Genomic DNA, 10,448 nt, shown 5'->3' on the forward strand with positions numbered 1-10,448 from the left:
AACCACGCACCGACCGAAAAAAAAGCAAGGCGAAGAGGAAAAGATGAGCCACAGGAAAACAAGAAAAGAAGAGGAATTGGGATAATAAGGTCCTCCCATTGCAAGAGACTTTTTTAGCGTAGAATACCTGTCACTGGTTTCATGTGATTAAGTGCATGACTTAGAACAGCTACATCTATTGCCTAGCGATGACTAATAGGTTTTTATTGCAAAGTTCTCATCTTCTTTATAGTTTGGCCAGAAACTTGGCTGATATCTAGAAATTATTCTGCTTCAGGATATCATCTACTTCGTAACACCCAGCCTTTTCTTTTTGAATGTTTTCCGAATCTCTTTCTTATTTTCCCCTCAATTTTGATTACACTCGAAAAGAAGCCTATTTTTCTTGCTGGAAAAAGATGGCGTTGACACATTTAAACTAAAAGAATTCTTCTGGAAGATTATATACATTCCAATGACTCATTGTTTTTATTTGGACTCCATATAAACTCAAGAAAAAGAGCCAAAAATGTTGTTTTTTGCTTGACCATGTTGTTGCCGAATAAATCATTTTTGATGAAAGATCTGCTAATCTTGGCCAGGTATGGACCAACGGAAAATTCCAACCTCCCATCCATCGTGTGAACATGATTGGGGATGAGAAAAGATATTCTGTTCTTTTTGCGACACGACCGAGTGATGACTATTTACTGGAACCTCTAGAAGAGCTAGTTGATGGTGATCATCCTTTGCTTTTTAAGCCTTTAAAGTATAAAGACTACATAACTTTTCGTTACTCTGAAGAAGGAAGAAAATGCAAGAACCCATTGGAAGGTTATTGTGGAGTTAGGAGTAAAGTGGAAGCCTAAAACAATTTACAGTGTTTCTTCTCTGAGATTACCGGTATTAGGCAACAACTATTTGGCAGCAGCTCTATCGATTATTTCATGAAGATATATGACGTCCGTGTTCCACTTACAAAGTAAGTAGACTGGATATTGACATTTGGTTTGATTTGCAATACCTATAATGTGTACTTACACATTAACCATGTTCCAATCCTATTGTGAAATCATATGCTTCTGTATAATTACTATATATGTGGAAGTTGCTGAGCATGAAAGAAATTAGAATTTGGGTACAATGACGTAGAAATGACCTTTTGGCTGCATTTGGCTGGGCATAGGACAACTAGCAAGAGTGAAACCCCAATCCACACCTGACACCCCCTCTTTCCTCCTCCTCAATCATTTAGATAGTGAAAAGTAGGCGTTGGAGGAATCAAAGTTATTTGGAAGTTCCCTGAAAAGAAGTGGAAGTCATTGTTTTACATCCTGGATGGTCCTCTTAACCCTTTTAAGAATGAAGCAAAGCAAACATAAAAAATAATTAAGTAAATGAAAATAAAACGCATGATTTCTATGGCTATATTAACTTAATAGTTGATCCTTGTGAATCTAACAAGATGCCTACCAACAACAAAGGTTCTTCTCCCAAATTTTCTGCAGCATCAATTAGACCCAATAATAAAATAGCCAAACGGAATCCTGAAGTTTGGTCTGCCAAACTTTCACTAGATTCTCTGTAGTTAGAGTCTGGATGATCAAACTCACATTAATTTGGTGATCTGTTGATTAAGCCAAATTAGAAAACGTAGCTCTTTTGCTGGAAGAGATTCAGTTTGTTAATCCTCGGACTTAGGAGATTGAGATCTGCCAATTTATCCCTATTCATTAAAAACTCTCTTATTAATAGTTTTTCCCAAGATTTCTCCAATGAAATTAAAGTTCAAGTTTGCTTATCCGTCCAGGCTTTAGCTTTTGTGGTTCAGACTGAATCTTTTTATGAACTTTTGTTTTTGGAATTGTATATTTTATAAAGACAGATACGTGACCGAATCTTCCTCCATGAATAAGTTTTTCAATTCTAAATTTTATATACCAATTTTTGTTGAACTGGTGTTTCTAAAAAGAACTTCTGATAGACTGAAAAATTATCTTCTTTTTATCTATGGATGTTTTGTTAAGCCTATACCCAAGCTCATTCTAAAATTAAATTTCAATTAACAATATTCATCCTTATAAAGTTTCTTGATATTTCAAGAATTTCATCTGTTTCTCACCCTCAATATACCTTTTTTTTCCTTCTCAATGTACCTCTTTACTGTAACTTCAAATTCACAACCTTCTAATAACATGTGACCAAAAAAAAAAAGGAAAAAAGAGAGTAGACGAAGTTATTGAAACTTGTATCCACGAATATTATTACAAATATCAGTTATGGGCAAAGCTCTTTTGACCAGGAGAGTTGCTAATCTTCATCGTGTCTGCAATGATCTTTCGAGCTTTCTTGCTCCTTATCTCCACCCTCATGCTCTCTGTCTTGTCCATCTTATCATAGTTCTCTTGTTTCTTCATCTTTAGCCTCCTCAACTTCATCTTCAAACTCTGAACCACTGTCTTCATCACCATCCTCAAAAACTTTACGTCATATGATTGTACAGAGAGTCTTATATAGAGTTTCAACCAAAAGTATTCTGAATGAAACTATTGCTACCATTTATTTTCTATTATTTCCCCCTATTCTTCTGTCTTTTGTTGATGATGACCGAAGCCAATCGAGTGCAAGTAAAACAATTGTAAGAGTCTAAGACGCAGAAACATCATTTAACATGAAGCCAATGTTGATATGGATTCTTTAGTGATAAGTGTGATGCATTAGTGACATAATGTAGGGTGAAAATTTGATTCTTCCGAAGAAAGGAGTTTCGTTTGTATTTATAAGAAAGCTTATTACAAACTAACAAATCAAATGTTTACAACAGAAGCAGAGGGAAGGCCCTCTTTGTTTTGTGTGGGGACTTTAGGTGGCTATAGGACGCTTCGCTCGATGCTCGGGTCGAGTCTGCTTCCCTTGGACCGTTTGAATGAGGTTGCTGGAGAGCTTCAGTTCGCAGTAGAAGCTCGGGGCAATGGAGTTCGGGCCTGCTTAGTTCGTCGGCGATCGGAGCTCAGAACTAGGCGGCAGTGCTGTAATGCAAGGATTTGCTAACAGCTTGGTCTCAACTCTTTTTTCTCCAAGTTTAGCGACCTCTCTTCCATCGTGCTGGAAGGGGTTTTTAAATGAAAGAAGGACAGCTTGACTTCTCCTTGAATTGTGGGATGTGACCACATCCTCTTCAGAGACGTCTTGCCGTTCCTCGATACCATGAACGGTCATTCCAGGGATTGTGCTCTATGTCCTGTCACCTACGATGGGAAGGCCCATTCTTGTATGTGAGGTAACAAACGACTGCTATCCGAGTGGATTTGACCAGCATTAATGAACCGCATTTATGAGTTCGCAGATCGATGAAGTGTCTGTCCGATCACTTGTACTGTGCGTGACCGCCCGGCGTGCTTTGAGCACGACGCTTTCTCCTTTCCGGTCAGGAGAGGCGGTGAAGTAGGTGTATAGTACTCGAGTGGGTCTAGCCAGCTTGCCGAGTGCCGGCGGATCCAGCTCTTGGCTCAGACAGCCGAGGTGAGTCGCATTTATGAATGCTCAGGTTGACTCGACGCCTGTCCAGTCCTTCGCGCTGTGTGCACTGTGGGCGGCCGTTTGACGGTCCTGGGGTACTGTGCTCTCTCTCCCTTCGGGTCGAGAGAGATGGGAAGGTCCATCTCAGCACGTGGGGTAGTGGATACCCAGCTGTACTGACGGTTTTGGGGCTTGCTGGCGGATTCGACTCCGAACTCGGGCAGGCGAGTTGAGCGACGAGCGAATTTCCGCCATCCTGATCGACCCTGACTCGTGCTGGTGAGTCGACCGTTAGGCGAACCTGGACTTGAGTACAGTCGACGTCTACGCGGTTTAGGTCCGTGCCAGAGAACTGGGCGTGCGAGCTCTTCTCGTAGGCAAATTTCCTGTAGACCCATAGAGGTATTTTTTACCGTCTACACATAAGTACACAATTCGTGATGTCTAAGTTTTTATCCTCAACTTGGGCAATAAAGAGTTTGTAGTTTTGGGTTTTGATGTAACATTTGTACGAAGTTATGTCAAGGTCATGTTTTTCATATTTATGTACTAAGTCATGTAGGCAGAGAAGAAAGTTATGCAGAGTTGTTCTTAATATTTGTAGGTATAGAGCACCTCCAACCGGGCTGCATTTCTCCAAAATGCAGCCCGGTGACACTCCAACCGAGCTCCAAATTTTGGAGCTCGGCTGCAAACTCAATCCATCAGCTGCATATTTGGAGTTTTTTCTCCAAATATGCAGCCTCCTCCATTTTACTATTCCCCCCAAAAAAGACAATATTAACCCTCAAATCTTCTTAACAACATTTTATTATTCCCACTGTATCCTATTATTTTTTTTACTTACTTAAAATCTGTATATATATATATATTAATATATTAAATATTTTTTAATAAAAATAATATCATTGGAAATGTCTCGTCAATACCTTCAAAATGAGACTAATATCGAAATATAAAATTACAAAACAAGTAATTAGAAATGACAATACATTCAAAATTACTTTTAGATATTCCACTTATGTCATATTTAATTATTAGTTTATAATTTTTATATATTTTAAAAATAAGTAAAAGAATTGTTAAATTGAGAGAAATTGAAATGGAGTTGGAAATAGAGGAGTGTGGTTGGAGTTGCAAAGCTCTATTTTGGCATATTTCTTAGAATATGCTTTAGTGGGGACTCCAAAATAGAGCCAATGGTTGGAATTGCTCTAAGGGGCTGTTTGGTTGACTTCCCCAGGGATAAAAGAAAAAAAAAAAACAGAAAAAGGAAATCTGACAAAGAAAACTCATAAATAGGTTTTCAAGTGATTTCCTTAATAAAACCTCTGAAATTGAGTTTCCTAGAATTGGAGCCATATCAACCAATGGGAAGGTGCCACCTCACCCTCCTCCTTGATTTCATAGTGGGAACCAAACTAAAGAAAAAAAAAGTTTATAGGAAATGAGTCTTTTATAATGTGGTTTCTTGGTTTTTTGGCCAACCAAACGGAAGAAATATATCCAATTTCATTTCAGCACATTGATGAACGTACACATATCCTTAATTGGCTATCATCATCCATCTTGCCGTAGATATTATATTTAGTTGTTAGATTTGGCTACGCTATGTAGTCCTTCTCTTTTATCCTGGACTTTGGACAAACACTAAGGAAAGCTACGAAGTATGAGAAACTTTTGTTGGAACTATATTAACAAGAAAATATAGGTTATACAAAAATTATTGTCAACCTTATATCAATAAATGAAATGATGCTTTGGCTTATCTACACGGGAGATTAGTAATGAGTACAAAATTGGTTCATAAATTCTCAAAACTTCATAATTTGGTTGTTCATACTCACTATTTATTTTAAAAAGTCATGTCCTCTAAATACCATACTATTGTAGGCGTCTAAAATTGTCTACAAGAGCCCGCACGAAACTCGAAGCAATGAATGGGCGAGTCAAGAAGCTTCGTCAAACCAACTCGTGCGCGTCGGTCAAACGCGCGCACGTCAATCAACTCGTGCGTGCCGGTCAACGCACGCACGTCAATCAACGCGCGTACGTCGAATCAACTCGTACGCGCCGGTCAACGCGCGCACGTCAACCAACTCGTGCGCGCCGGTCAGCGCGCGCACGTCAAATCATCTCGCGCACGTCAATCAGCCCGCGCGCATCGATCAGCACGCGTATGTTAACCAACGCGCGTTCGACGATCGGTCTCGCGACGAAGCATACAAGTCAACAAATCGAACGAATACGCAACAAGAACAAGTCCCGGAAGAAAGAAACAAAAAAAAAAGGGAGAACGTCGGCGAACCCGCGCTAAGCGCAGGACGGAATGATCCGGGACGATCAATCGGACGGCAAGCGCGGTCGGATGTTCGCGACCGCAGCGCGGGGTCGGATGATTCCACGCCAGCGGGGGTCGGGATGATCGACCGGCTGTATGCGCGGTCGGATTATTCCGCCAGGGGGCGCAAGCGCGGTGGGATTATTTACGCCGGTAAGGCCGCGCGGGCGGGTCGGATGGTTTCCGACCGCGCAGCGCGGTCGGATCTATTCGACGGGCGCGAGCGCAGGTCAGATTTTTTGCCGCGCGTAAGGGGTTAATGTCTCAACGTTTTGACGGTTAATTGTTTTTCTTCAGGGTTTGTCGGTTCCAGGGTTCTTACTGCTTTGAGTATCTCAAACGTGGTTGTTAGGCTTCTGTTGACTAAAATGGGCCAATCCTTGTTCTTATCCAAATAACGCATTTTGAGCCTATTAAATATGACAAAGGCCCATTTTCTGATCTGATCTTATCAAGAGGAGAGGTGTGCTGATTGGAGAGGGAAGGAGCACGAAATTTCGCAAGGCCGAGATCCGGTGAAGCTCGGGAAGGGGAAGCTGTTCGAAGGATCTGAAGCTCGTACGGTCCGCGTCTTTGGATTAGGCTTTGTCTTAATCTCTGGAAGGCCCTGACTCGCCTTGCGTTCCGGACTTCAAGCAAATACCCTTGGGTGAGGGTAGAGCTCTGCCATTTTTCTGACCGGATCTGATTCGAGTCGTCACGGATTAACCAGGACGCATGCCACGCAAGCAAGAGCCAGTAAACGATCTTGCGTTTTTTTAAGAAGTTGTAATTCTTTTGTTCTTTGTTATTGAATTCATTTTAACTGCTTAAGTTTAATGAATCATGACTAAGGTGACTTTGACGAAAAAACGGCTGCGACACAGTGGGACGCAGCTTTCTGCGGAAGGGCTGACGTGTCGCAACTCGATCCGGATCAGGTTGAACGAGGTCGATATTGAGTTCGACAGCGAAGTAGAGGATACTTGTCCTCCTCCTCAGATCGGCCTCTCCTGCAAATCAGAAGGCTACTCCAGAGACCGCTGGACTTCAACTGCAGAAGCAAGAAGAAGATTTCCGGCCACCGGCGCACCGTGGGTTACAAAGCCCGTCGGCAGTCGACGAGGCTAAGACTAGATCTGAACCCTTAAGCAAAGGTCGACTGTTTCGGAGGATGTGCCCACTCTATCAAAGATGGTGGGGGGAGTCAGAGCGAGTAAGCCTCGCAGCAACTGGCAAAAGCTTTGGACCAGTTGATGGAGTCGCTATGTAGGGGGATGCTGAAAGTGAAGGCGGCCAACCACAACAGGAGTGGCAGGCTCTTTTAACATGAAGACGATAGGGTTCGCGTCAAAAGGAACCGATAAACTCTTCCAAGAGGATTCCAAACGCCACGCATTGCTCGCACAGAAAAATTCTGTTGCAAGAGGCAAAGAAATGGAGAAGAAGGAGTGGAACATAACCACAAAACTGCGCAGTATGGGGCCAAAGTTAAAACGGCGCAAAATGTCGAGAAATGTCGTCACTCCAATCCGACCCGCGAAATCGCGGGTCACTCCAATCCGACCCGCGAAAACGCGGGTCACTCCAATCCGACCCGCGAAATCGCGGGTCACTTCAATCCGACCCGCCAAAGCGCGGGTCACTTCAATCCGACCCGCCGAAACGCAGGTCACTTCAATCTGACCCGCCAAAACGCAGGTCACTCCAATCCGACCTTCCAACTTGCGGGTCGTCCAAATCCGACCTTCCAACTTGCGGGTCGTCCAAATCCGACCTTCCAACTTGCGGGTCGTCCAAATCCGACCTTCCAACTTGCGGGTCACCCAAGTCTGACTCGCAACAGATTCAAGGCAGAAAGTGTCCTGCACCTATTTCTTCGATTCCATCGAGTTCCGCACCTCCGGTTGAGATTTGTGACAGTGTGGATTTGTCCCATTTCAAGATGACCATCAAAGATCGCCTTGGCCCTTCACCCGATGATCGGGGCAAAACTCCGGTCAAAGAGCGCTTAGGCCGATTGAATGAATCTCGAGCACATTGTCAGGCTGGAGGTCGTCATCCTAAGCAGTGGAAGAGAAGGTATAACGGGAAAAGTCCCGTAAATGACCGCATTGGACTGCGTGTTGAAATCCAGGAGCCTGTTGAGGGCCGACATTCACAAAAACGTCGCCTTAGACATGCGACTCCTGAAAATGCTAACAAAGCGTTGTATCCTCAGAAGAAAACGTACTCGTCAGACGAAGACGTTATACCTGGGAAGTCGTGCCAACACACGATAGGTTGCTCCAGTCATCAAACTGACGAGTTGTACTATCAAGCTGGGGGTGCGAACAAATCCAGGAAAATGAGTGCCCGGAAAACAGATTCTCACTGTCCATGTGCCAAAATCATCAAGGCAGTGTTGTCAGAATGTTGCTGTTCCAAGACCACCCCGGAGAGAGTTTCAGTATTTGAAAGAATCTCCACCAAAACGTCTGAATCCAGACCAAGACGTTTCCGAAAGAAGAGAGTTGTTCTCCAAGATGATGAATTTCTAAAAGTATCTGTTAACATGACCGGAAGAGGAAAGTCAACACGACACTTCAGTCCGGATCAGTTCACCGAAGTGTCCCAACGTATGACTCGATTGCGAACAGGGACCAGTAGGCGAAAGAACTACCAAAGAATACAGAAGGGACTTCCTTCAGAAGATGAAACTTCGGAGGTATACTCGGATGCCGGCTCGGATGCTTGCTCGGCGATGGCCTCCGATGACACCGCATCAAGTGCAGGACAGTCTTATGAGTCACTTATGATTAGCACTGAACAGATGGCCAAAATACTTGAGGATGCCCTGACTAAGCAGAAGGAAAACTTCAAGTTCGAAATGGAAATGGCCATGCAGCAGATGAGAGAAATGCATGACCAACAGATTGCGATATTGACAACTCATCAAGGAGAGACTAGCCGTCGTAACAATCCTGACCAAGCTGATAATGATCGAGAAGGGGAGGATAATGTCAACATGAACACCCCTCCCGTCAATAACAATAATGGGGGTGGCCCTTCGGATGATAACAATACGAAAGAGGACCACGTTACCTCTCCCCGAAACCACTCGAAGACAGATACGAGTGAAGACAAGAAGATGAGGGATTTGGAGAGCAAGATCAATGCGTTGATGAATGCTCAGGAAGTGAAAAGGTCTGGAATACCGTGCCCATACCCAAGGGAGTGGGAATCAATCCCGTATCCAGCAAAATTCAATTTGATCAATTTCACGCCATTTGATGGAAAGGGTTCCCCCACGCAGCATTTAATATACTTCAAGTCTCATTTGGGAATAATCTCCGGGAACGAACCTCTGATGGTACGGTCATTCGTCGGCACTCTTCGCGGAGCAGCCTTCGATTGGTATCGCCGCCTCAAGCCGGGGAGCATCGCCAGTTGGGATGACATGGAGGATATGTTTCTCACAAATTTCTTTGACGACGACACTGAGGTCTCGATCGGGACATTATTTGATGAGAAACAAAAGGACGGAGAGTTAGTAGAGAATTTCATTAAGCGATTCCGAAACAAGGCCATGAATTGTAGGGATCCGATTAGTGAAGACTTTATTCTGGAGACTTGTCATAACAATCTTTCATTGGATATTCTTGAAGCTATGGGAATGGCACCATCTAAGACCTGGAAAGACTTGAAGGTCCGAGGGGAAAGAGCCGAACGTTTCCTCAAGAGAAAAAAAGCCGAAAGAGGTCAAACGACGGCACCAGCCCCGCAACAAAATTTTGTCCCTAAGGGAAAAGGGAAAGCACAGGTGAATGCAGTAGATACGAACCAAACATTTGAAGTGCAAGCGCAACTGCAACAGCAGCAGCAGAGGGCGCCTCAACAGTCACGGTGGCAACAACAGCCTCAAAAACAGAAGACTTCGGAACCAAAATTCCCGAAGGTTTACTCATTCAAGGAAGATGAAGTTCCCGGTATTTTTAAATACCTTATAGAAAACAATAAGATTAAGTTGCCGCCAATCCAAGATCAGGAAGACGCCAAAAGGGTTAATGACCCGAAATATTGCGCGTTTCACAGAGCAGTTCACCACCCTACCAAGTCGTGCTACGCCCTTAAGGATAAGATTCAAGCTTTGATTGATGTTGGGGTCATCACTATGAAACAACCTAAGGAGAAGAAGGTGGGTGCAAATGCAGTATCGATTAGCTTCGGTTCTGTTCCCTTGAACTGGTTCCAGCATGAGCCGGTAATAAATGCAACGGTGAAGACCGTGAACGATGATCCTCATAAACAGCGCCAGAAGGGACTTGTACCACACACGGCCCCGAATGGTGAGATTCTTTGGGTTCATCCAGATTTGGTTGGAGATGAACAATGGACCGGAGCCTCTTCCAAAAAGAGGTCAAAAGGAAAAGGTAAGTCTTGTTATGGAGCTTTTGCTATTCCAGGAAAAGACGACGAGGAAATCCCAGCCTTCCCGCTTTCTGAAGATGAACAGGAAGCCTTTGCAACACGGAGTGGGAATGAATATCACTACAAATATCCGGATGCTTCTGAGCAACTAGGAGCAAACAAAACCGTTCCCTCAAAGACGTTGGCAGAACTGGGAATTGTCGCGACTCCCCCAACACCT

General features: G+C 43.7%; 1 protein-coding gene across 1 annotated transcript in view; it reads left to right on the forward strand.

Annotated features, from left to right (window-relative positions):
• Positions 1-1,077, forward strand: part of LOC109849491 (probable inactive 2-oxoglutarate-dependent dioxygenase AOP2) — a 3,959-nt gene extending 2,882 nt beyond the window's left edge. Inside the window, exon 3 of the mRNA XM_020419335.1 lies at positions 582-1,077. Coding sequence (XP_020274924.1) covers positions 582-848 — 267 coding nt within the window. The 3' untranslated portion in view covers positions 849-1,077. The remainder of the gene's footprint in view (positions 1-581) is intronic.

Source organism: Asparagus officinalis, chromosome 1, assembly GCF_001876935.1.
Source record: "Asparagus officinalis chromosome 1, Aspof.V1, whole genome shotgun sequence".
NCBI lineage: Eukaryota > Viridiplantae > Streptophyta > Magnoliopsida > Asparagales > Asparagaceae > Asparagus > Asparagus officinalis.